This window comes from Coffea eugenioides, chromosome 6 (assembly GCF_003713205.1).
Source record: "Coffea eugenioides isolate CCC68of chromosome 6, Ceug_1.0, whole genome shotgun sequence".
In the NCBI taxonomy this organism is placed as follows: domain Eukaryota; kingdom Viridiplantae; phylum Streptophyta; class Magnoliopsida; order Gentianales; family Rubiaceae; genus Coffea; species Coffea eugenioides.
In genome coordinates this window covers 6,365,396-6,393,152 of record NC_040040.1, presented here as the reverse complement: position 1 = coordinate 6,393,152, position 27,757 = coordinate 6,365,396, and the positions used below count along the sequence as shown (strand labels likewise).

Genomic DNA, 27,757 nt, shown 5'->3' with positions numbered 1-27,757 from the left:
TTTCTATAATTTCTTTTTGGCCCAATAAGAATCACGATTTTAGGCTTCTAGCTTCCTTTTCTCTTTCAACGTATTGTATTTGTAAAACTTTCAATTGGACTTTGAATGACTCAAAAAGTGTGTTTGGATAAGAGATTATTTATTTGAAATATTAATTAAAATAATTACTATAATATGATCTACAAAATAATAATAATATTTGCAACTAAAATAATATTTGAAAAAAATATTGCCATCCAAAAAGTTCTACAAAAAAAGACCATCCTTTCTAATTTTTCAATTTGTGGCTTTAACACTTTATATCCGATCAAGTTCGACCAATTTTGTAGACTTGTTAATTTAACAAACCCCATTTGTCTTGCACGATAATTTCCCTTCTATAGGTTTTGATTTTCAACTCAAGCATACAAATATTCAGGCCTCAAAACTTTTAAGAATATCAGCTGAACCATTATTATTATACCAATGGAACGTCCCAACTCCCGACAGACTAATGCTCTTCTTCATGCCGGAGATACAAAGGATGGTTGGATCCAAGAATTGACTGTTAATTCTATCTAACCATTTTGCTGCCTCAATCCCAACAGAACAATATATTAGGTTTGTTCTCTCGGTTGAAATCAAAATCAGATGACCTTCGTCAAAACTGTAAATCATCTCATTCTTCAAAAGTCAAAACGAATCTGTCCTCATCTTTCTGCAGCCAACAAAGATACAGCAGAATTGTGTTTCCAAGCAGTGTCAAAAAGACCTTTCTTTACCCTGTTTTTACACCAACCAACCCTGCATTAGCATACAATGAAATCTAACCATGTTCCTACAATCAGCGACCTTGGAATTAACTTGCACTGATGGAAGAGACAAGTCTATCACACTATTCCAAGTCATACATAGGGTTGGAAAATAGAGATCATGGTAGCTCAGAAACAGATACATGACTTATCTTCTACTCATCATCGACACCATAGTCCACCCCAAAGTACTTGTCAACTAATTTCGTTGCCATGCACCTCAGCTCTTCATTTTCATGAAATTGGAATCTTTCCATTGCATCAATACCATCCGCTTTCTCAACCAGTTTTGGGCCACTACCATTAGGCATCCCCCTCAGCACCTGTGATGAACAATAATAAAATGATTTAAACAAAAGAAAGCTAGAAGCCGCTTCATGGAGTTATCAGCCACTACCCCCTTGATGTGCAACTCATAAACAATTGCACGAGGCTTGCAATATTTGAAAATTCTCACTAAAAAGTCAAATTCAGTTTATGCCAGTACAGAGGCCAAACAACGTAAAGTAACATACAGTCCCACTGGTGGTGGCTGTGACAATGTATTAACTGGCTAAATTCTCTCACTCTGTTGATCAAGATTACGAAGAGTCAAAAGTATATGCTTACCAGCTCAATAAACTGAAGCCCCAGTTTTGCCGCTTCAATGTCAGCAGATCTGACAAGATCAATGAAACCAGGAAGACATCCTTTGCTAACAAGAAAAACCAAGTGATCTGCAATTAACTTTGGCCTCCCAGAACCCTCTGATGGGGCAACGCAGAGATTTCCAACTACATATGCCACTTCTTTTCTTATGTCAAAAGGTGCTGTCACAAGAAGGCGTAGTAACAATGGCACTGCTTCACTAGAATATACCAATTTCTTGTGCTCAACAGAACCCGCTGCTATGTTAGATAAGACCCAAGCTGCTTCCTGCATAGAGGCATTCCTTGTCAGAACGAGACCAAATTCATGTTGCAATAATAGAAGACATACCTTCTTCATGACTCGGTGCTCACTTTCCAGACATTTAATGAGAGCAGGAAGGATGCTATCTGCAATTGCCTTGTGCATTAGTAATTCATGGTAAAGTGCTTTTCCTAACAAATAAAAGAAATTCCATCAAAAAAGTGGGAACTAACCTGTGATGCTTTGTCCAATAACAAGTACAGTACTTGCAACATGGGCATCACCAGCCACAAGATTACCTATACTGCGTAGAACCTACACAAAGACATACTCCTTCGCAGTAGGTATTGGGGCCAAAAATACCTCAAAGAGGAGAAATATAAAGATATAAAACAGTGTAGATAACTAAAGAAGAAATATGAGAGAGGTTTTCGTTCAGAAAGAAGAATTTACAGCATATATATCGTTCAACTCTATGGATGCAAAGTTTCCCCCCTGCACTTGCGCAATAACAGATTTTCCTATTTCTATTTAGCTTCTTTTATATGTGTGGAGGGTGGAAGGGCAAAAATTACGGTATTTTTGCAACTATACATTTACTCATGGATATGCTATTGCAAAACGAGAGAATCGCAAAACCATGCACAATTCATATCGCAATAGCATGAGATATCTGAACTAGTAGAGTTAAACACAAAGTAATCTAACGTTCAGCAGTTGAGACACATGTATTCTGATAGCATATATGACATACTAAGCACTTGAACAATTGTATCAAAGTCTATTCACTAGTGAAACTTATCAATGAGGAAAGCACACTGACCCAAACCTAAACAAGATCTACGTATTCTTCCCACCTTATCTGCCACATTTCAATAAGAAAATCTAACCCTAACAAAAAAGAAAAACAAATGCGGTTTTCATCTTACTGGGATAAGAAGTTGCAAGCTATTTGACATTCCCAATCTTTCAACAAGTATCTGAAGTAGATCACTCTTCACCAGCATACTTGTAGCAACATGCGAAAGTGCAGAGAGATACACAACAACCCAAGCAACTTCTGTTGCCAACTCTTCATCACTGTTCATAATGAGCATATCAACATAGGCATTACACCAAGATTTTTTGTGCCAAGATAAACAAAAAAAAATAAAAAATTAAAGACTATGACGCTGTCGACTCAATGTCTTGTTTTGAAGGCCACCAAAAAGTTATGCCTTATTGGCATCAAGCATGAAAACTAGGTATCATCTTTTGCCAACTTTCTTTGGAGCCCATATTGAACTAAAAGCTATTAAGTCAAGCATCTCACTGATTTCCAGATATTAATGAAGTAATAAGAAAATTTTTGTTGAATCATTTAACAAGGAATTTGCATGAAACAAGCTTCTCACCAACAACTGCTAAAATAGCACCTAGAATTACAAAGACAATCACATGAGGGTATCTTCTCCTAACAAGGAAAGATATTGGCTCATGCTACTGACTAAGCTATTTGCTTTCACTAATCAGCTGAATGCAGAAAGTACAGAATTTCCTATGGTTACAGGAAGATTAAGTGAGTACAAGTATCTTGCACCAACAAGGAAAGTAAAGTATAGTCTATTTGCTAAAGGAAAGAAATTCAACAGCAACTGCTCCTCTTTCATTATGATGAGAACATCCTGAGTTAGATATGACAGGATGATGATCTAGATTCCTAATTAACGTGATTGAACCAAGCTAATCAAAATAACCAAAAAAGAATTTAGTTGTACTCTAGAACAACTTACGCCTTCTTCAAATGCTGAAGAATTGCCTCTAGTACGCCATCCACTCTTATTAATTCTGTTGCAGCTTTAGGATCTGGTCCCTATATTAATAGATTTTGAGATTGCATTAGAGAATCATATAACCATCAATACTATTGAATGCTGTCAAGACACACAGCATGCTGAAATCCAAAAGTGCAACAAATACATATTTTTGAATGAGTTAAAAAGTTAAAAGGCGTGAGAACCTTTATCAGGTTTGACAATGCCCAAGCAGCTGTTCTCACAGTTGAACCCTTGTTTCGCAGCATCATTCTTGCAAGAGAAGGAAGGGCTCCCTGTGATAGCAGAATATTTCTTAGTTCCTCTCCTTCACCAGCAACATTACCCACTGCCCAAGAACACTGCTCTGCTACAGGTAGGGAACTCTTTTCTGCGCAAAAATGCATTCAAAATCTTGAAGACCGGAGTACGAAAAGGTCTAATGGCAGTCTGAAGGAAATAGCATCTTGGCATTTTTTGGAAAAAAAAAAAAAAGAAGCAAAAGAAACAACAAAGCAAAATATTGTCCAGAAGACTGTAAAAGCAAGCACAGGCAAAGTGGAAAGCCATCTGTATTAGAAAGAGAAAATAAAACTTTAACTTGATTGCAAGTGCACATGCACACATGACTTTTTGCGTGTTTGTGTTTGAGCAAAGTAGTGTGTCAGCTCCATGCATCACTCCTTCAACTTTTTGAATAGTAGAAGAAAAACTTATTACATGGAAAGAATAAAAAAGGAAAAACAATCATGGTAATCCATTTTATACTACAACATACCAACCAATAAAATCTAAAACTAGAAACTCGTATCATTTCAGTAAAAACTTCAAAATATTCGTTATAGCATTAATAAAAGATAAAAATGACTTTTCATGCCACAGCTCATAATGAAAATTCATGAAAAGGGCTCAACAGTTTATGTACAAATTCATCCTATATGCAGGGTCAGAATTGATAATATTGATGGTCACCCTGACAATTCAATCAGATATCATAAATTCACTGAAAAATAACCTCATTGGTGGCTAAAAATCAACCTGTTATAAGCACAAAAAGAAGTAATCTAATTATAGTATCAGCACTAAATACTCGCAACGCAATGCCTTGCACATTAAGAAATCCAAAGAACGGCTTGAAATTCTTAAAACTATATCCCATCTTCAAGAGTTGTCTATTTGATCATGGCATCTCATATTAGTGTACATTCAACACTAGTGAAACCTAAAAAACTACACATCGATAGATTCAAAAGTTTCATGCTTTGGGGCTGGAGGTTGAGGAAAGGAAGAAGGGAGCTATTGTGACTAAAAAAGACACTGCAACCACCAACCTCCAAGGTGAGCGATAAGCAATGGCAATGCAGGCAACAATTCTTTCGTTTCTTCGGGTTTTCCGGCTGCAATGTTTGTCATACACCAAGCTGCCTCAAGCAACTGCATAACAGCAAAAGGTGTCCAACATACATTAATGTTAACGACTGAAAGAATTGGCATCTGGTAATCCTTTCTGGATGTTTCTATTGAATGTAGTGTAACAAAAAATGAGCATATGTAAGTTGACAAAAACTTCTCCAACACGCACCAAAAAAAGGACCTTTTGATGCACTTCAATGTCATCAGAAGATATATTTGGAAAGAAAGAAAATTTAGCACCCTTGAAGGAGAAAATTAATTCAAAAGGCAGATGGATTTGGACCTGTTCTTCTGGAGAGCCAAATGAAAGACACTGAACAAGTAGAGGAATTGCTCCAGCCTTGATGGCAGCTTCAATTGGAGGAAATTCAGATCTAGACAACAAGCGTCTTACTTCACGAAGAGCAGCCACTCTTTTCTGCATCGCTCCTTTACCCCTAATAGTTATGCAAATATCTTTGTAAGCACATGATCCAAAAAAACACAACCATTGAACAGATTGAATCATCAACTGCCAATAAGATCATCATAAACTAGCAAGCTTGAACAAGAAAAATCTTGATGAATCTAATTTGATACAAACTCTGCCGGATAATCCCCCAAGAAAATGCTTAATTATTGTTGGTTTGAATAAATAAGGAGCAATATTCTAGTTGCATACAATATTTATTAGCAAAAAGGTAACTTTTTCCGTCTACACTACCTGTTTATGTATCCCAATCAAGCTAAAAACAACCCTTTACTCTGTTGCTTACCCATAATCTCACAGAATGAACAATCAGTTAAGTTGTTAATGCAATGAACTTGTTGAAAAGTGTTGACAATTAACCATATATTAAAAGGAAAAAGCTTGTCCAACATGCTCGTAATAAAGCAGACAATCGACATGTGTAGCATTTGGATATTAAGCTAGTCAAATTATTCGAAGGCAGATCCTCACAAAACACCCAAAAAAACCGAGTTTTGGAAAAGTAAAATCAAGTAAACTAGGCAAAATATCCCTGCAGACAGAATAAACTGGTATGACAATCTACTAAATAGCAAAGTTGGGAGAAATTAAACATACTGAAACAGCATAGCAAGTTGTAAGTCTTGCACCGCAGAACAAGTTTGAGCCTCCAAAATGGATTGCTCCGCGTCGATCATCATATCACCGCCATCACCATCATCATCATAAGTAAGCTGATCATCACCCCCACCACCAACTCCAACTCTGCAGAGGCGCTTCGTCCGCACCACTGCTTCCCTCCTTTCTTTTGCCACCGTGATAGCATGCTGCCGTCTCCTCTGCGCCGCAACATTCCCAACTGATGCACCACTTCCATTATCATTAATTTATCAAGAACATGGTTACAAAAAAAAAAAAAACGACAAAACAACAAACTCTTTCGCCGCAGCTTTTTAGAGAAGGGGGGGGGGGAAGAAAGAAAGAAAGAACATTTTCAAGAATCCAAGAAACGTCAGCTGATTTTAGCTTTTTCTTTGGAATAAGGAGGGATGGAGAAGCCTTGCCTGAGGACTTGATGGGGTCTCTTCTGGGAGTAATTTCATCCGCCATTTTGGCTTTGTTTTGTACTTTGGAAAGTTAAAGTAACAAAAAAGAAAGCCCTTCTTGAGGGGGGAGCTTTCAGGGGAGTGAGGGGGAACTCGGAGAAGTGGGGCTTTAAACTTTTCAGTCGCCAATTTAAAGGTGAACAGGAATTTCGAAATAGTACTCCTAAGACAGCAAATATGTAGCCAAATCGCAATCGGATCCTCCTCCTGCTCCTGCTCCTGTTCCTGTGCGCGCTTCCCTTGTGACGAGTCATTTCCTGACTGCGGATTGCTGTCTGGGCATGTAACGAATGTGTGTTTAAAAAAGGGGCTGGCATTTAGGCTTAAGTTTGGGAGTTTAGTAGATAAGGGGAAAAAAAATAGAAAGTATAAGTTATGAAAAGGGAAAAAAAAAGAAGAAAATTATTATATGATTTTCTTGATTGGAAGTTCAAGGAAAAAAATAAATGATTTTAGTCACATTAAGTATTATGATTTTATTGTCTAACATTTTATGAATAAAGTTGACATCTCGAAAAAGTATTTTTTTATCTCTTTTTTTAAATCCGCCCATCCCTCTCTGGTCTCTACACCATTCTTAGTCCTTTCCGATTGCCATAGATGATCCACGAAGAATAAGAATCCTAAAACAAAATGAGAGTAGCTAACTAACTTTTAGGAGGGACATAATTGATTGCATTGATCTCGATGGCTATACCACCCAGAAATTTGAGAACGTTTATAAAAGTTAAGGGAATTTTTTTTCATTTTTTCATATTTTTTGAACAAAAGTTTTTTTAATTAATCTATCCCTCCATTTTTCTTTCATGTTGCTGTCTTTTCTTTTCACTTAAAACATCCAAACATGGAAAACTTTAAATTTCCCTTCTTTTCTCTCCAAATCCTAACTCCAGACTAAGCTTTGTTTCTGAGCTCAATTTAGACATTGGGAGTGTCTGGATAGCACAAATATCTCAAATAATATTTTACTTGCATTGTAAACATATTTTTCAACCCACTTTTTTATATTCTCAATTACCTTTTTATCTCACATATATCACATCATAAAAAGTGTTACAGTTATTATTTCAAATAATACTCTATCCAACTGGGATATCCGTGCCGCAGTAAATGATCATGTATCAGCAATCAACTCGCTCTTTTTGCACAATTTTAAAAGAGCCAAAACGATAAAATAATTGATCACCATAACGATAATTCAGACAAAAAGGTTTTTGCACAGCTAAAATGATAAAACAATTGAATCAGCCAGAAAGGTTTTTGCACAGCCGAAGGGATAAAACAATTAATCACCTTATGATAACTACGTATCAGCGATCGACTCACTCTTTATTTGGGTCAACGATACATTTCCGTTTTTAGCCTTTGGTTTTGGGTGCCCAAAGGCACCAACACAACAATGTAGCGATAAGTTGGGTCTTCTTGTTGGTACCCATTTAAGTTTGTGTGACTACCACTCAATAGTAGGAATGTGGGCCCTCTATAATGGATTGTATGGTACTCCTAAAATTGATTGTGGATATTAGCTTGGGTTTTGTAGGGTTGAATGCAATTTATCCTTTTTATTAAACTCATAAAATAAAATAAGTATTTTGTTCGCTACTTGTTGTGTTCGGACGATAATAGATTTAAAGTGATATTTGAATAACAGAAGTGTTCTCTCTACCAAAGTTACAGGCAAGTCATTCTCAACTATATATAAAAGAAGGATTTTTTTTAACGAGTATTCAATTGACATTCATTAATACATTTATCTAAATTTTACTTAATCTACTATTTATATATTCATGCTAACAATTATTAACCTCATTGCATTTATAGATTATTTTTAATTAATCTTACATTTTCAAAATTTTAACATTTGAAATACATTTTAATGTGTATCTAATGGGCGCCCATTAGATAGATCAATAAGAAATAAAGAGAGTTTTGTGTACATCTAATTTTACCTTGTTAGTTAGAAACTTTGGATGCATCTAAACTAAAGGCGTTTGTGAATTGTTGGCAAATTTGTTTTTTAATAAAACAAATTGTAATTGGAATAGTATTGTTGGTACTTTTTATTTATGTGTGGATAAACTGAAAAAATGTATTAATCTTAACCCAGTATAAGGCTCTGTTTGATAACCCAATTCAACACGTAAATTTAATCAAAATAGATCTTAACATATTCAAATCGTTTGATAACGAAAAATTAAACATCTGAATTAATTAAGTGGCACTAAATTTTCTGGACAAAACTTGCTGCCAAAATTAAGTGATAAGCTATTTAGTTATTACTAAATGTGATATGCACTCAAATGTATTAGATTTAATATTTAAAAATTTTAATAATTTAATAGATTCAGATTTCAGATTTCAAATTTCAAATTTTAATTTTCAAAATTCAAATTTATCAAATGCACCCTAAATATGGAACACGCCGAAGCTGTCAAGACTTTTAATCAAATTTGGGATGGCTTGGACTAGGAACAGAGTTCATATTCAAATATTAGATAAGAGGGGTTTGTTATGGAACGGTTACCGCCCTTGGTATCTTTTTTTAAAAAAATTATCATCATATACACCTATTTTTGCTTTTATTCTAATCTATTTTAGGATTGTGACACAACAAAGTCACGAATAATTGATGGGGACTGAACCACCATCAGAACATATGAGTGCATTAAGTGGCAATTACGTACCATTGATATCTCTTTTTTTTAATTGTTATCATCTACACCTATTTTTACTCAATTCTAATCTATTTTAGGAGAGTGACCCAGCAGGATAATGAAAATTTGATTGGCACTAAGTGGAAACTTTGATGGGACCATTACGCACCATTAGACCATTATGCAACCATACGGATCTAAGAGAAACCATATTAAATGGCAACTTTGATAGGAGACAAAATTTGAACCCTTGATCTCCCATCCCACAAGACATGTGGTAGCTAACTATTTTAGAGATGATTACTGCCCCTTGGTATTGGGAGATCAAAAAGTATTTGATTTGGTGGATAAAATGGGAAATCTCCGTTGTCCTTGCAATTCTACACTAGAAGCTTGATTATTCATCGCCTTTATGAATAAATAGTCGAATGGCGAAGGCCTTGGGGAAGAAATTTGAGAAAGAGCTCAAGGGTGATCCCACATTTTTTAGAGATATATATATATATATATATATATAGTTTGGGGTCAGATCATACGAGCAAAAAATAAATATGGATAGATAATTTGTTTAACTATAAATAAAATATAACTTTTTTGTTCCTAAAAAGTAATCATATGTAGGTCACGTAATGAATTCAATGTAAAAAGTGATTGAAAACTTAGGCCCCGTTTGGCAAGTGAGTCTTTTGGGTGTTTGTCTTAAATTTTATTATAACTTATTGTAGAATTTTATTTTTTTTTTGAAGTGTGTAAATTTTTTTGAATATTTGAAGTGTATAGTTTAAAAATTTTTAAAATTTGTTTGAAGTTACTGTAGTTACAGTTTTTAAAAAACTTGTAGCAGACAAAGGGCCTGTTTGGAAGTCTAGTTTTTAGCAAGTTTGTATTATACTAGTTTTTTAACAACTTTTGCTACAGGAACCCCAAAAACTTATCAAAGTTTTTAACCTACACACTTAAAATATCCAAAACACAAAAAAAAAAAAAATCCCTTCCCCTTTTCTTCTTCTTCCTCCCCCACCACCACCTCCGTCGTCGGCCACCTCTTCCAGTGCCGGTTCCGGCGCCAATCACCTTTTTCGGTGCCGGTCTCTTTTTTTTTTTCCTTTTTCCCTCTCCCCCTCTTCCTCCCCTGCCATCATCCCATCTGTTTTTTTTTTCTCTCTGCGTCTCCCTCACTCCTCTCCCACCACTTTTCCCTTTCCCCTCTGGCCGATCTGGTCGCTAGACCAAATCGCATCGGGGGAGGGTGAGGGTGGCGGGGGAAGGGGAGGAGAGGGGGAGAAGGAAAACTGCCCAAAAAAAATCATTTTTCTGCTTCATCTGCCGACAAGAGCAAGGAGAGGAGAGGGAGAGGGAAAATGTGAAAAAAAGAAAGAAATCAGGCATGGTGAGAAGCGGGAAAGGGAACAGGGGAGGGGGTGGCCGGGCAGAGGGGGGTGGCAGGGGAGAGGGGAGGAAAGGGATAGTGGGCAGAGGGAGGTGGCGGGAGAAGGAGTGGGAGGGGTGGCGGGCAGAGGGCAGTGGCGGGGAATAGGGGAGGAAATGGGTGGTGGGGGAGGGAGAGGGGGGGGGAGAGGAGAAAAGCAAAAAAAAAAAAAAAAGTTTGTATGTGTTTGCAGAGGCAGTTTCGGGAGAGGGAACAGGAGAAGGGGAAGGGAGGAAGGAAAAGAAAAAAGAAAGAAAAATTAAAAAGAAAAAGAAAGAAAGAAAAAGGAAAAGGGAAAAAAAAGTTTTTTCATCTTACAAAAGTTTTTTTACAACTTTTACAGTGATCTACAGTAAAATTTTATACAAACACCCAAAAAACTCACCTTCAAACTTAGCAAAAAACTCAAGTGCCAAACAAGACCTTAAGTTGGAATCAAAATTTACATACTTGATTTTGAAAGGGACGTGAAGTTACAATTTAAAAAATGTAGGATGAAAAATTCATTTGAAAAAATATGAGGGAAGTTTTGAATGATTTTTCTAAAAAAAAAGAAAAAATAGCGCCAATCAGTTTTCACATATCATTGATGTAAAATTTTAATCCCTCAGAATAAAAAACCGAGGCATTCTAGTGCCTAACAAGTAAAAAATACTCGTTTTTTTTGTTTCTAGTCAATTTTCTTGTGAAATTTTGGCCAAAAATTTGGTCCCTTATTTTGCGGATTATTGGATTCAAAATTCTCAAGGGTCTTAATCTTTAAAATCTTAGAAACCATTAGATGTAATTTAATTGCAATTTTGTTTCAGTCTTGTGGGGAAAATAGAGTAGAACATCAGAGTTTCGGATTTTCTCATTTGATCCTTTGATTTGTGTTTATGTGATGATTTTTATTTGACTTGAAGTTTGGGACATGTTTGAAATGATCTGGGAATTTGATTAATGTTAAAATTAAGTTTTAAAATTTGTCGAAATAACTTTCTGACGAGTTAGGCCGAAAAATGTACAAAACTTAACAGGAAAGGTGATAGGATGCGACAAAATCTGGCTAAAATTTAATCAGAAAGTTGACGAAGATCCAAAAGCGGGTGTTGTATATTTGTTAAGAACTAAAATAGCTTATTTTGATTTTGAAGGATTAAATTTTCATATAAATAATATGTGAGGGACAATGAGTGAAATTTTTCCAATGAGAACTACTCCTATTTCCGTCCAACCAAAAACGGAGACGAATTAGCAACCCAACTACCTACGTGTTAGTAGCTCGGTGCCGCTCCGCTCTTCCCCGCCTAGACCTTTCTCTTCCAATTTCTACTTTGCATCTGTCTCTCATTTTTATCACAATTGTTTGTTGAGCTCCCTCTGACACTTTCCTGTAGTACATACTGCGCTCCATATTCTTCGCTTCTCACATCCTAGATCTTTTATTGGTTAATCAAATTTTGATTAGTAAAATTTCAATCAGTTCTACTCTAAATACATCATGCCCGAAATACACCCTCAGCCGACCCTGAAAGCAGTGACACTAACCCATGTTAGATACCAAAAGGGCGATCAATTAGGCCATTTTCTGGCATGGGTTTCATTAATCCCAGTCTTTATCAGCTTAGGTGGCTTTGTCTCTCACTTCATCTTTCGCCGGGAGCTGCAAGTGATGTTCTTCGCTTTTGGCCTTCTGATTTCCCAATTCGTTAACGAGGTCATCAAGACATCCGTCCAGCAAGCCCGCCCCGAAACTTGTGCTCTCCTTGAGATATGCGATTCTCATGGCTGGCCCTCTAGCCACTCTCAATACATGTTCTTTTTTGCACTCTATCTTACTTTGTTGACATATAAGAGAATTGGGATCTTGGGTAGAAACCAAATGTCGGTTGTGCTTCTCCTGGTTTGGCCTTCGGCGATCTTGACCATGTATTCGAGGGTGTATTTGGGGTACCATACTGTTGCCCAGGTCTTAGCTGGGGCTGCTTTGGGAACTTTCCTTGGTGGGCTGTGGTTTTGGGTGGTCAATTCTGGCCTCCGAAGTTTCTTTCCGGTTATTGAGGAGAGCGCTTTTGGGAGGTTCTTTTATGTTAAAGATACTTCGCATATACCCAATGTGTTGAAATTTGAGTACGAGAATGCCAGGGCCGCCAGAAAGCATGTTTCTTATAAGCGAGCTGATTGATCATTGACTGACCAATTGGGTAAGTCGCTGGTTTGATATGTAGCTGTTGAAATTTTGTTTGAATTATGGCTCATGCCGAGTTCCTTTGGTTGGATGTGTTTGGGAAAGTTGATACATTCATATTGAACCTTCTGACTTCTGTTCTGTGGCGTTACATTAGATCTTTTATATGCAAAAATCTGCACAGATTCGTTTCAGTGTGGTTTTCTTATTGTGAAAATGAAGGGCGTACAGTTATAACCATCATCAACCATTGTAATCAAATTGTCTTGTTTTAAGTTAGATTGAAGTTGAAGTATTTGATTATCAGAGCCATGTTGAAAACTGGGCATATAGTAGAGATTCTGACAATAATGGTGTTATGGTTGAAGAGTTGTGGACGGATTGAGGTTTTTATTGAATATTGAGTAGCAGACGTCCATATTCTTAGATCTTTATACACAGGTATGTATATCTGGATTGTAGGGTTAAGAAAGTGAAATTTTGTGTGATGTAGTTATGAGCATCAGATGGAGAACTTCCTCTTTTCCCAGGTATTGATAAATAGGTTGCAAGCTTTCTTCTGATGTTTTTTTTTTCAGTATAAAGTCACTTGGATGCATGTAAATTCTGGGTAGCTTGATACTTGGACATAGATGATTTGATGAGCTTAATGAAAATTAATCAGGTCTTTGACAGTTGGATATTTGCAGAGGAGAATGAAATGTTTTACCTACTCAGATGCTGAGCTGTTTTACTTATTTGGTGCAAGTATTAAATCCTGTGATGGAATACCAATTTATTCTCCTGGTTGGTCTCAAGTCTAAAGTCATGCAATTTATGTGTATCTCTACTCACAAGTCTCTTTGATTTCAAGTTGAGCCAGTAAGACATCCACGTAAATTGAAACTTTTAATTAGAAGTTAGGTAGCATAATGGTGTGAAATATCCTTGTATCTTTTTCATTTGTGATGAGCTCTAAATTCTTTCAGCTGATGTGCTATGTATTTATCAGTCATCTCATTTTGCATCACTTGTAACAGAGAATGATCATAGCTAAGCACCATCATACCTGCCAAATTGCTACAATTTCCAGGGATAATTTGTATGACTTTGACTTATGTTTGTTGTGTTATCTTTGCACTTATCCCTGGACCTTGTTGCACTCCCCCAAACCCCCCCCCCCTTCCCCAAAAAAAAAAAAAAAAACCCACCCAAGAAAATGAAAAGTTGTTCTAAGGACCTGCTGAGCTGATGATGTAAAGTGATTGTTTTTCATTTTGCCCCTTTTGTTTCATCTTTCTAGGGAAAAAGAAGCTCCCAAATGTAAACATTTCTTCTTTACTTATGTTGGCTAAGAAAATGCTTATTCTTGTGTAACCATTTATGTGTCTGATTCTTGCCTTTACGAGGACATGGTCTTTGAGGCTTACTTTGACTTCAGAAGTCCGTTTGGTCAGCTTTTTATCATTGGCATAGAACTGATAGCTCTAATTTCATTTATAAATTGTTTGAAAGATGGAGCCATTTATGTCATGTTTATGCTGGTGAACTACAATCAAGTTTTAGATATGCTTTGGATGTATTGGTGAAACGTTTTGATCTTGGTGGTATCTTTGTTTTCTTTGCCAGGTGAAGTGCTTCATGCTTTTGATATAGGATTTTACTTTTGCTGGACAATGTGACACAGCACAGTAGCTAGTTCTTTGCTGTTATTTTGTGCTCAAGGCTACTATTTGGGGGCTCGCGATTTAAGCAGAGCTGGACAATGTCCTATTTAATACTTTTAGGGAAAATATTAGAGTAATTTCAGATAATATGTACTGTAAAAGACTTGCTGCAGGTGACATGAATGACTAATTCTTAACTAGATTTTCTTTTCCTTCCACCAGTTAAAAGTATGGGCAATCCAAGGGCAACTTATTGCAGTTCATCAGCATAATTACATCTTTTTGGCTGATATTTTTTGAATGCGAGTTTAGTTTCTCATTATGAATTCCTATCCCCACAAGAGATACAAAGTTTGTACTGTACTGCCTTGGCAGTATGGTGTCCGTATCATCCTGAATCATTAGACATTTGGTCTGGCAAAGCCTTCTTTAAGAATCAAGTGATGAACATTTTATGCAGGGATTAGATTAGATGTTTGGCCTAAGCTCACAAAAACTCTCAAATTTGAAGATATTCTATAGTAGCATGTGATTAGATTAGGTGTTTGGCTCTCACTTTAGAGAGTAGAAAGAATGTCAATTTTCAATAAGCATGTGGGGAGTGTGGTGTGGGGGATGCAACAGATGCTCCATCAGGTTCGTAGCACGGGCCTGCTCTAAATGCTTATACCTACTGAGCAAATGTAAATAATGTTTAATGTTTACAATAGGGTTGTGCATCTTGACCCTGGCGATCTGAAAAACTTGATGATCCTATTTGGATTAGATCCGAATTAGTGGATATTCGATCCATCAGGTTATACGCAGATCGGATCACATTTGGATCAATAAGTTATCCAAATCGGATTTGGATATCATATTCTGTGATCGCGGATATTCGATCCGGTTGCATAATATTTATTCTTTTTAAAAATTTTAATATATTAAATCCACTTATTTATGATAGTTTATTTCTTGCTTCTTATTTTTTTAATCTGTGTCCTCCTTCGAAATAGACTTTTTTTGGCGTATGGTGTTAAGTTTTAAAATATATTGTCATATATTTTGTGGATAAAAAATTATAGATGAGATACTGAATCTTATTCGTTTGAATCAAAATACGGGGAAAAAAAATACAAAAGTTGCTTTCTATTGCAAAAAAAAAGAGATTATTTTCAACTAAAAACTCTTTTTCTATGAATGAAAACTCATATGTAATGTAAGTACACAAATTGCTTGCATGATATTTCTGAAACTTTAATACATTTAAATTTCATTTTGTTTTTGAAACTTATATATATTTTAAAAAATTTTAAAAATCAAATACAGATCAAATATTTGATTGATCCGATCCGCACAATATAAATGATAGTTGTACGTATCAATGTCAAACATTAATACTCTCTTTTTATTCTATTCTCATTATCATATAAATTCAAATAAATTCTTATACAACTGTCAAAAAGTTTTAAAAAGGATTATCTTAAACATATTATTATTCGCCAGAAATTAGAAAATAACTATTCTAAACATAGACAAAATCATTATTATAAAAAAATATAACCAATCATTAATTAAACTCACAAATATCCTAAAAATTGGTGATTTGGTAAGAGAATATAGGAGGATAAATTTGACATTTTAATGTGTTGGTCATTCTAGGATGAAGTTGAAGGGGGCTTTCTAAAATTTTTCGAGGAATGATAATTCCAGAAAAATGTTGAAATGTGCATTTCAGTCCTTTCCAACTTAAATCGTAAATAACAAACATGAAAATGGAATAAAAAGATTTGAAAAGACCTTTTTATTTCAAGCCATTTTTGTGCACCAACGAGGAGTTAATAGTCTTATTGGTTCTAATTATGACGTAAATGTATTTGAAAGGAGTTTGTAAAGAATCTTTTTCTTTTAAGGAGTATATTTAAACCAAACTTGCCTGTGATATTCTGATTTTCGACAGTCGCAATTCATTCTGCTAATTGACAGATTACTCGACTGCAAATTGAGGTTTAAGAAAGATTATTAATTTCCAACTGGAAAAGGCAAATTGTCACCTCACATATAGGAATTGACAATTTCCCTCCAGTTGAGAAATTGTTCACCGCGGGAAGCACGTGAGCAAGAAAGAAAGGGACAAAATGTACCGTCGTCACCACCGCCCAAATGTCACGTGTTCGGGTTTAAACCTCACATCTGGGCTGTTTCCTGTTTGTTTGCACACAGTTCAAATATTACTTCTCAGTCTTAAGCGGGTCGCTGTCTGTGAGTACTTATGGGCACAGTTTTTCGGTCACTCTCTTCAATTCACAGCACAGCAATTAGCTATTTCCCTTGATCCCTTCGTCTTTCTCCTTCCATATTCAAATCTATATACTACTAGGGCGGTCAGGTTTGCCGGGTCCAAAATGTGGCAAGTTTTTCTAGCAGCAGCAGCAGCAGCAGGATCTGGGATCCTAGCCAAGAAACTTATTATAAACACCAGTGTCGCTGAACCCAACATTGATTTCAAACCAGATGACCAAAAAAATCATGTTCTCAACGACCAAGAAAGCTTCAACGAGTCGTTACTACTGCCTCAAGATTCAATTTTTTCTAGCAATGATGGTTTCCAAGATGACTACAATGATAATGCACAATGTGAAGTGTTGGCTGATGGATCAATCTTCAGGTTTTCAAGTACTCCTGGGCCTTCTTGCTCTGTGATGGGGTCCAAAAATTTGAGGAAAAAATTGGGGTGTGGGTCCAGAAGGGTGAAGGAAAATGCTGAGGGTCTCGGGAGAAATGCTAAGGGAAAAGAGGGGAAGAATTGTGAGGTTGTGGGTTGTGGGAAACAAGGGTGGGTAGTGGAAAAGAGAAGTGGTAAAAGATTCTCTGTTTGTTTGAAGAAAAGGAGGACTAGCAAAAATATTACTGGAAAGTGCGAATCTTGTGCTTCAAAAGGTTGGATTAGAGTGCTTTCTTGTTTTTTATGTGTGTTTTTACGTTTATATATTGGCCAAAAATGTCTACTTCATCATCATGGCTTGATGCTAATTGCATTAGTATTTTCTTTATGCTATCACAAACGGAAATAAGAAGAGCTACTAGTAATTGTCTTTTTTCAGTTAGGTAATTTCTTATGTTGCATTTTCCTTTGGTACATATGTTCTATTTTCATATTTAAAAATTGAATGTTGCACGACGTTGTCTGCAATTGATAAGTCGTATCCTCAACTCTGATTGTCGGTTAATATATCAGCTCTCTAAATATCATTTTATGAACATGTTCTGAAGCTAATTGTTGTTTTTTCCAAGGGAAGAAACTTGCTAGTAGGATGTTTTGTAATTTCAAGCATGACGACACAGGTTTAGTTGAATTGCATCTTTCTATAGCAGAACAAGAACTTGCTGTTAAATGTTCAATATCCTGCACCTGCATTTTTCAATTAAGAAACTTGCCATGAAGAATGACAGCCTTGTCTAAGTGATAATCTGGTAGTCCTCTTCAAGCAATTCAACCACTGATTATCACATCTATTTCCTGTGGTATTGCTGGTACTAGGTAATCACCTTAAGAAGAGAAGAAAATGAGGCTTTTCCCAGAAAGCACTTTCTATCTTGTGACTCCATGCACATGATCTGGTTCATTGGTTGAAGTTATACTATCATCTGGATCTACTAAAATGTGTTTAATTATTTGTCTCATCTATATATCTGGAACCGCTATTACTGTGTCCGTGTTATGATTTTCAGGCAACTCATTTTTCAACTGGGGCTTAAGCATTGGTATGATGTATATGATGTCAGCTGGGAAAGCTGAAATTAGTAGGTTGAATAACTCCATGGATGAAACTGCAAAACTTGTTAAAGAATTGAAGGCTGAGCTTTCCAGGAGAAAAACCTTGCACAACCGGTATAGTTCAAATTTAAGAACAGAAGTTGAAACAAATCAAATTAACTGTAGGGGAATGCTTGCTTATGCAACTGCTAGGACCTCATGTTCTGAGAAGGCTGATGCTGGTAAAGTAATTGATTCTCTTGTGGCTGAGGAAGGTGAATGTTCTAGTAGTGTTCTTACAGAAGAACAGCCACCTTACTTGTCAGAAATGGATCATCTGGAAGCCGAGTTTGAGTCTGAATTGCAAAAACTTCCTTGGTGTTTCACGGAAGGTTCCAGATTGAATGAAAGAGCTGATACATCTGAGGTAGTTTGCTTCTTCTATATTTCTATACCATTTTCTGTAGATGTGACTGTTGCATTTGTTCAGAGTCTACTCCATCCATTGCCCCTTAATATAATCACCAAAGCCATCGTCAAGGACCATCTTGTTCTCCCTTTCAAGCTTTGGTATATTTGACCACTTATTCCCATGCTCTTCATGATCCCTAGGTTTAACAATTGAATGATTCCACTGAGTTCTGTTCAGGATCTGTTTCATATGTGTATCTGTCACTCAAAATGATTCCAAGCCTGCTTCGGTATTGGGTTTTGCACTCTTCGCATTTTACTAATGTCCCGTACGGGTTTTCCTTGCCAATTCAAACCTTTCTGTCAAAAATGAAAGCCAGCTGTGGTTAGGTTAGCAGGGGTGGCTTTCTTGACATTCACTTCATCTGTGCAAGCAGGATTACATCAAGCAGAGAGGTTGTTTCTGTTGGGCTAGGATGAAGTAACCTTGCTTTTATACTGAAGTAGCCTTATTTGCTCAGCAAAATCTAATGCACCATAAGTTGTTGCCAAAACGGTGATAGCATAAGATGTTTGTTCCTCTTATGCTCTTGGTTTTTCTTTTTCTGTTTAATCAGTCATTATCCAGCAAATCTCGCTATCCTGCAAAACTCTGCTGATATTTTAAGATTTTTATGCTGTTTGACCGGGAATACTACATGTGCACAGGCTCATGTTCTGGCCAGAGAACTTCACCGAGCAGATGACAAGATTCACCAGATCAGAGCTTGTCCAGAGTTCGATGGAATTTCACCATCAGAGCTGGACCAGAAATTAAGTCATTTGCTCATTGAACAGCAGGAAAGCCAAATTGTGCAGCTAGAGTCCGAACTGCACCAAACACATTCCAAGCTTTATGAGAAAGAAGCAGAGCTGCAAGCACTCAAGGATTGCGTGAGACGCCTTACTGATTTTTCTCTGGGAAGTGCCTCAGGCAAGAACATCACTATAAGTATTGCGACTGTGTTTGTTGAGCTTGTGCCATTTACTTTGTACAAGTTACTCCGTTCATTTTTAACTGTAGCCTATGCTAATTCCTGCCCCACTTTGCCAGATGAAGAGACTGAGGTCCAAACGAAAGATGACAAAACGAGACAGGGGGACCAAGAGATGAAACCCGGACCGGAGTCGTCAGCAAAATCAATCGTGGGCATGAAAAGAGCCATGGACTTCGAGTAGTATGATATGATAGTTTCGCCAGATGAAATATCTTCTTCAGGGGAGGGAGCAAGTGAACCATCATGATCATCCGATCGTCGAGAGTTTTGAGATCTGTGTCGGCCATGGCATTAAATATTTGGGTTCCTGGTACACATCAACCGTTTTAATGCAGAAAATCCACCTCACATGTACAATCCCCCAATCCCAGGAAAGAAATTATTTGGAAAATGGGGGATGGCCGTTATACTTAGTTATCAAATTGTGCAGTATCCTTTCTTGCATGGACCATGATGGTTCACTTTTCACTATAAGCATAGACTACCATTAACATCTAACCAGATTGTAACATACTACTTAATAAAATGTTTTTCTAGTGTTGTTGGGTTGATTTTTAACTTTTATTGAGGCGGATGATTCTTGATTGACTTTTGCGACCCTTTTGCAGGCCATCTGGGTCAAGCTCTTTATTCATGGCAAGAAAGGATTCTTGAAACCTTGGTTGACTTTTTTTGTGTTCTTGCCTCCTGTCTTGTCTGTGTTTTTTCTCCACTCAAGACACCAGTACTTCGAAGTTCAAATTTGTATTGCATGTGCATGCTGAATCATGAAACGGGCTGTTTTTGGGGTTGTCACTTGCACCTGTGGCCTGCACATGTAAATCTTGGTGGTTGCTTAATTACAAATGGCGTTGCTTGTGCCAATGTGCAGCCAGGAGAGGCAGAATGGGAAAATGACCGGTCCTAGGGAGCCATGTTTTGCTGTTGGAAATTGGAACTTTTCCTCCTTAAACCACCGCCTATTTTGTACTCTCTAGCTCTGACTCTCCTGCTCCATGATAAGAGAAAGCTGCAACATTTTATTTCTAATTATTTCATAAGGGGTAAATGCAGTACTATGCTTCCTCTATTTCAATTTTTTAGTTCAATTATTTAGTCATATTTCGGGAATTCAATTTTTTAAGAACGGTGGTTTGATTGTGATATTTGTATTTTTTTTTTCAATTTTACTTCGTCAAATTTAAATTTTAAATTTGAATGGTAACATGCATACGATTAGAAAGAATGCCTATATTGAAACAAAAAATTAAAAGGTGTTTTGATTTTTTCAATATGACAAATATTTTGGGACATATCAAAATAAAAAGTGTGATACTTTCAATCGGACGGAGGGAGTATAATATTATCGTATGGCTAGGACGCCAAAACCTATAGAATATGGACTACCATTATTACTAGCAAGTCAGAATTCCATGGAACAACTATTGGTCAACAAGCATTGTGTCAAAAGAAAAAAAAAACTGTTGGTCAAGCATGACGCAACAAGATCGTCAACGAGTAATAGGAAAGCGAGGCGGAAGATGAACCAGTCACCGAGACGGTAGATGCGCTTGCGAGCCTTGCATTAGTTAAAAGGGCTTGTAAATTCACCAAAATACAATATTCTAACCCTTTGAATAGAAGAATGTTAATAAAAGGGGAAAAAAACCCCTTTAACACCGTTCAAAGTAATACTGGGTTTGAACCAAACTTAAAAATGAAAATAACCAAGGGCTAACTGAAAAAGATATGAGCTGAAAAACTTTCTCTATGCTCTTGAAAAATGGACATTGATGATTTTGCATATAGACATGAAAAAGAACGTTATATTTATCCAATATATATAGTGGTGGCTAGATCAATTGCAGTGGTGATTGAAACGCTATTGGTAGTGATGCCATGTGACTAGATTAAACAAATACTAGCATGGAGAAATGGATTAGAGATTCATTTGGTATTTTTTGTTGACACAATTGCAATTTAAGTCATTAATAACAATTGACTAATGCGATGGGTTTACATGACAAATATTTGGCTATTCAAAGGGAGCTATATTTCAACAAATTATGGGGTTTGTTGTGTAATTTAGAAACCTATAACTAAATGTATCGAATCAAATTGCGAAAGAGTACTTTGGACTTTTAGACACAAAACTCTTGGTTTTTATAGGGTTTGGCAAATACCAGAGTGCCTGCTTAGAAACCATATCAGAGAAATAACTTGCTCTTTGAAGGTATTCCCGAACACAACAGCCTCTCTCCTTATGGGCTTTCAAAAGTTCAAGGGACTTTTATCACAAGAGCAAATTATAACAGGGCTATGATGTTCTCAGCAACACGCAGCTGTAAGAATCTCTCGGCCTGTCATATGGATAAGAACACTCTGAATTTTTATTGATAGTTTTCACTGCAAGGCACATTTTGTAATTTAGCCAAACTAAGTAGCAGAAAACACTACTATCCCTAATGTCATTGAAATGAAGGATAATTGACTCTGCAGGTCCCCTAATAAAAGTAACAACTGGATTTGTGGTTGTTAAAAATTTAGGTCCCATTTAGATTGCTATTCTTTGAAATCTTTTGTAGAAAAATATATCATAATAATTTAATTTATACGTAGTAAAAAGATGATTAAAAATGTGAAAACTGCAATCCTTAGGTTTAGACGGCCCACGTATCATGTCATGTGGAGTCCGGTATAAATGGATTTAATGCCTGCAGGCAATAGGTCTGCAAGTTAATGTCATCAGTGGAGGCACAAAATGAAGCAGGGCCTGGGGTTTTCTTGAATTGAATGCAAAATATGAGGCAAAAAATCAAGAAATTTGCTTTGCGAATGGCTAAATGACGTTACGTTTTTGGCATGGCATCACATTTAGCACTCGCATTAACCAAGAATGCACAGTTCCCTGACTAATGATATTTTAATGCCAGTTGGTCGCTACTTCTCAACGACAACATCAACCTAAAACTTCCTTGATTAGAAGTTCTGTCTTATTTCCATTTTCCTTCTATTTGGCTTTATTGATTACTTGCTACATGTAATAGGAATTGATTTTGAGGATTAAGACTGCTGTGGCTTTAAGTGGTTCTTAACTTTATTGGCTTTACCAATAATGAGCAAACGGGCCAACTTCTTAGACTAAAAGAAGAAGAAGAAGATAAAACTAATCAAAATCAAGTTGGAAAACGGTTTCCATTTACTTACCAATTAGGCATTGCTTTCCATGCATTTAGTCTTAGACACCCTTTTTTTTTTGTGTAATTTTACTTTTAAAAATAATTAGACACTTAGATCATTTTTAACTTTTCATTTTATGCAACTATTTGGTTAATGTTGCATTAAAGAAAGTTCTAAAAGAATTGCTTCAAAAAAAAAAAATTCTAAAAGAATGAAAACGCAATCAGAGTCCATTTTGTTCCTTCTTTTTTTTGGTATTCAACTTGTTAGACACGTTCTTCATAATTTATGCATCTAAAGGAAAGTTGAAGCGAGCAATAAGGGCGGGTTAGCAAAACACCCCATCTAATTTTGCTGTGCGTGGCGTGTACTCAATAATGGGGGATGGTCCAACTCCATTAAATGCCATCTTGCTAAGACAACGGGTAGATGAAGCATCAATGACAAAAAAACACTTACCATATGAGTGATGAAGTTCAAAGATTTGAGAATTATAACTAACACGAAGTTAATACTAATTTACAAGAATGAATTTTTTTCAGAAAAACAGTGAGTACATTTGGTGGAGTTCTAGCACATATAGCTTACCATTTTTTCGGGAATTTTTTTTCTTTTTGACACATGTGCTATTTCTTTATTTGGTTGACTGAGACAATTGACATCACTCCATATGAGTTACTTAAAGTGGAATTAATTAATCCAACGTGAATACTAAAAGCTGTAGGTCACACTATAGTAGGGGCGCAGTCAAGTCAAAATGAGTTCGAATAATACATTACTCGAGCTTGTCGACCTCTTGAAATTCGTACTCGAGTTAAAATTTGATTTTGTTTTACCTTACTCAATATCGAACTCATGTAAATTGAGTTTAAAAAATATAGATTCATATTTATAATTTTAAACAAAAGACAAAATAAATATTTTAGATTGATAAATAAAAAATTAATATATATGTATATATATATATATGCGTGTGTGTGTGTGTAAAATTTGATTAAATTCGACAAACTTTTGAAATTCACATATTAAACTTAGACTGGAACTCATTAAACAATTCAAGCTCTGTTGATTGCTATGTTTCCAGAATCGGACCGTGTATCGACTCGGTCGAGCTCAGGGGTCAATGGGTTCAATCGGGTTCGATCAGAGTTGAACCGGATGACGTCATAAATAAAATTTATTTAAAAATTAAAATATTATATGTAAAATACCTAATAACATGTTAATATTAATAAATGTATATTCATATATATTTGATGTTTCAAATATATTTAACAAGAAAATACAAAGAAATTAGAACAATCAAGTAGCAATTTATATTATTTAATGAGTATTAACAAGTTTAGAATTAAAATTATGGACTTAATTGAAAAATAACACCAAATTTTAAGACAACATTTATAAAGTATGAAATATTTGAGGTATATTAATAATTTTTAACAACTTAGGGGTCAAAACATAATATTAAAAATATTTTGACCTTTCAAAAAGAAGACAAAAAAAAGAAACCCGGTTCTTTTTTCCCGTCAAACCCGATTTTTGACCTGATTTGACCAAGTTTTTAATTTTTCGATTTTTAAAGTTAATTCGAACCAAACAATTGGCCGATTCCCGATTCGACTGACCGGTCCGGTCTCGAGTTTAAAAACAGAGGTTGATAGAGCTCGAACGTGATTGACTGGATTCAAGCTTGGCAGGATTTGAAACTTGACTTCTTTACACTCTTGCACTGTAGCATACTAAGGATGGCAATGGAACCGATTGCTCGCGGGATCAACACGAGAAAATGTGAGGTGGAGGATGAAATAGGGGAGTTTTTCTCCCCCAACCTTTAAACGAGATAGAGGCAAGAGCATCCATCATCGTTCCATCTCCTACCTCGCCTACCGCTTATAATTTTAATAGTTTATGTATGATATATAAAATATATAATATAATTATATATATGCAATATGAAATTTTTCTGTGATAAAATAATATCATCCTTCTTGTTAATTTTTTTTTGTAGTCAAATGATAATTTTGTTATGTTAGTTTACTTTTTATTTTATCATGGCATATAATTTGTTAAAAAATATTAATAATTAATTTAAATTTTATGTAATATCAATTATAGAGAAACAGATTCACAAGATAAGAAATGATTTGTCAACTTTATCTCAGTTAAACGTTTGTTTGGATTGCGATTTATTTGCCAAAATATATTTGCTTACATCATCATTACAATTTTTAACACACCTTTTTATCTTCCCAATTACCTTTTTATCTCACATACATTACATCACAAAAAGTGCTACAGTAAAAATATCTCTAATAATTCACAATCCAAACAAACCTCGAGCAATCGTTTGTGTTAAATGTTCAAGAAAATGAGTAATAAATTCATTACTAGCGTTACACATGTATAAAAATAAAATTAGCACTGGAGCAATCGTTGGGACGGAAACACCCGCCGGGCGAGGCAGAAGGCAGGGCAGCATCGATAATAATGGAGGACGAGGCGAGGGACGGGGGAGCTTTTGGGTGATGGCTCCGCCATCCCGTTGTCATCTCTATACCGTACAGTGATGAGGTTTGCAAGAGCAAATAGTAACCACAGTGAAAGTAGGGAGATGCCGGTGACTTTTTTTTTTTTTTTTGATAAGCCTAAGAGTTGCAAAATCCAAGCAGAACCCTCCAACCTCGAAGTTAAAAAGCCTAGGAATCTGACTCACCCATCCGTGCAAAAATAAATTAATGTGAGAAATTGACAGCACGGAACGAACAGTAAAAACAAGAGCGCTAGAGAAGAGGAGGGAGCAATGTACGAAAGCAACAACTTCTCTCCACCCACTAAAACACACAGTCCTCTCCTCCCCCAGCCTCAAAAGCCAAGATAAATACGGAGTAGAAAGGAGGTGACGCCAACCCTGACTCCTCAGCCTCAGGGAAGAAGAAGATCCTAGCCGGGGGAGTAGGAATGGGAAATATGATAACAACAGTTGCTATGGAGAGGCGTTGGGTTTAGGCTTTGGGGAGGAAGTAAATAAAAAAGTGGGTTCCCAGATACTAGTCGTATTGAGTGCTCGCTATTTTGGAGGGGGGATTGGTATAAAAAGTGAGGAAGAAGATGAAGCTGTCATCAGCAAAGCCCATATCAAGTCCGAGCAGGGCAGATAAGTTTCCAACCCCATTGATGATGAGGTTTCTGAGAAGCAATGGTGGGAGCAGAAGCAGAGGGAGGTCACGTTCAAGTCCTATGTTCATCATGCGACCCAAAAAGAATGCTGCGGCGGCGATTAATGATGCTCAACAAGAACCATCTTCCCCCAAAGTCACTTGCATAGGCCAAGTCCGAGCCAGAAGGTCCTCCAAGTCCAAAACTACCTCCCGACCTCGTAAACGACTTCCACCTTCCCCCTCCTCCTGCTGTTCTGGTCCTTGTTCCTCTCCCTGCCGCTGCTGCTGCTCTGGCTGTTGTCCTCCAACCGCTCTTCCTCCTTGTTGCCATTTAAAAACTACAAGATTCCGCAAGCCCAGATCATTTTGCAGACCTTTCCGCAAGTTGGTACTGTTTTTCAGGTTTGGATATTGCAAGAAAATTGATGTTAGGGATGATTGTTCTTCTTCAAGGGTTGTGGTGTCTACTACTCAAAGAGGTCAAAATCATGTCAATTCTACCAACAGCAATGGTGGTGCTGGTGACATTGAAGATAACGAGGCAAATGGAGGAGAAACCAAGGAAGATGTTCTTGAATCTTCTACAACTTCTCCACCAAAGAATGCATTTTTGCTGACTAGGTGCAGATCTGCTCCTTATAGATCTTCATCACTGGCCAGTAGGTTTTGGGGCTCTCCTTTAGGGGCATCCGATAATACAGAAACAGACAGGAGCCCCAAGAATAAGCTTCCGCAAACGCCCAATTCACCCAATAACTATGGAGATGAGGCGGTGGAATCAAGAAGCAGCAGCTGTCCCGGTGAAAGCGGGAGTGAGGAATTGGGCAGTTCCAGCAACGGTGGGGGGAGTAATGAAGCTACTACTAACACTCAAGAAACGAGAGGATCAATTCATCCTGTACTACTAACCAGGTGCAAATCTGAACCAGCAAGAACAGGGGAAAGGCTCGATCCGGAGGTAATAAATTACTGGCAGCAAAGAAGGTCGTATGCTACCGAGTCCCGTTTACAGCAGAGTAGGAGTAACTGTGATTAATTACTAGTTCTATTAGTCATTGGTATATGAATTACAAATTGAATATTCTGCAGTTTCTTGAAAGAAAATTATACTCAACATACGTATATTAGACCTTATCAATTGTCCTAGGAGTATTTTTTGGGGTTGGTTGCTTAGGTTCACTAGTTCAAGTAGCCGATGAAAATAAAACCTCCATAGCTAATTGGTAATAATGAGATATGCTGTTTGGTTGTTTTGTGCATTTGGGGAGGGATGGATGCATGACCTGTAATGACCATGGATAGGGAATCTCTTGGCTTGGAAGTTATTTTTATGGTAATGATGTTGATGCTAATAGACAGATAGATTATTAAATGGGGTATTCAGTGAGTCGTACACTGAAAGATGCAAAGACCATATGAAATTGTTTCTCATATTGTACGCTGCAACTCCTCCCCCCCAGGGGCAGAGGCCGGGGCAGGAGCAGCGGCAGCTCAGCTCTATATTTATTACTGACATCGCTTATAAAAATTGAAGTGCTTACCTACTTGGAAGTTGGGCCTCGCCTCCCTGTCTGTCTTTGCCTTATTCCGTTAAACTTAGGCTCCGTTTCCATTAGTTGTTGTTTTTGGGTATTTTTAAAATATTTTATTATAGCAATATCGGTAAAAAAAATTTTTTACTGTAGATGAGATTATTTTTTGTGTCTTTGATGTTTTTTAGGATGTTTTTTGTATTTTTGAGGTTGTTGAAGTTTTATATATTATTATAACATATTATTGTATCCTAAAAACTTGTTTTTCAAAAAATGATCAATCCAAACGGAGCGAGCGAACGGTGTACATTTCGGAGACTACTACTACACTAGTAGTCTGTTTTTTAAGCTTGTTGGGAATTAGAGAAAATGCTTGCTCACTC

General features: G+C 36.5%; 4 protein-coding genes across 5 annotated transcripts; 3 read left to right on the top strand and 1 right to left on the bottom strand.

Annotated features, from left to right (window-relative positions):
• Positions 1–668: 668 nt before the first annotated feature.
• On the bottom strand, positions 669–6,678 carry LOC113772783 (importin subunit alpha-9). The gene is made up of 11 exons (XM_027317260.1): positions 6,401–6,678; positions 5,955–6,195; positions 5,172–5,325; positions 4,807–4,909; positions 3,682–3,866; positions 3,455–3,534; positions 2,612–2,762; positions 1,916–1,997; positions 1,770–1,828; positions 1,401–1,706; positions 669–1,114 (listed from the first exon to the last, which is right to left on the bottom strand). The coding sequence occupies exons 1-11, from the start codon at positions 6,444–6,446 to the stop codon at positions 947–949; spliced, it is 1,575 nt and encodes a 524-aa protein (XP_027173061.1). The 5' UTR covers positions 6,447–6,678; the 3' UTR covers positions 669–946.
• A 5,063-nt stretch (positions 6,679–11,741) lies between these two features.
• Positions 11,742–14,592, top strand: LOC113775671 (lipid phosphate phosphatase gamma). The gene is made up of 2 exons (XM_027320645.1): positions 11,742–12,711; positions 14,304–14,592. The coding sequence occupies exon 1, from the start codon at positions 12,009–12,011 to the stop codon at positions 12,690–12,692; it is 684 nt and encodes a 227-aa protein (XP_027176446.1). The 5' UTR covers positions 11,742–12,008; the 3' UTR covers positions 12,693–12,711; positions 14,304–14,592.
• A 1,986-nt stretch (positions 14,593–16,578) lies between these two features.
• On the top strand, positions 16,579–20,600 carry LOC113776478. 2 transcript variants are annotated; one of them, XR_003469020.1, is made up of 5 exons: positions 16,579–17,260; positions 18,053–18,504; positions 19,197–19,461; positions 19,582–19,835; positions 20,134–20,600. XR_003469020.1 is itself a non-coding variant. In XM_027321654.1 (4 exons), exons 1-4 carry the CDS (start codon positions 16,726–16,728, stop codon positions 19,704–19,706), a joined length of 1,377 nt encoding a protein of 458 aa, XP_027177455.1. In that variant the 5' UTR covers positions 16,579–16,725; the 3' UTR covers positions 19,707–20,083. The 2 variants fall into 2 exon arrangements, 1 of the variants encoding a protein (XP_027177455.1); XM_027321654.1 differs by lacking the exon at positions 20,134–20,600 and having other exon boundaries at positions 19,582–20,083.
• Positions 20,601–25,421: 4,821 nt separating this feature from the next.
• LOC113775276 lies at positions 25,422–27,374 on the top strand. The gene has a single exon (XM_027320088.1). The coding sequence runs from the start codon at positions 25,793–25,795 to the stop codon at positions 26,876–26,878; it is 1,086 nt and encodes a 361-aa protein (XP_027175889.1). The 5' UTR covers positions 25,422–25,792; the 3' UTR covers positions 26,879–27,374.
• Positions 27,375–27,757: the final 383 nt, after the last annotated feature.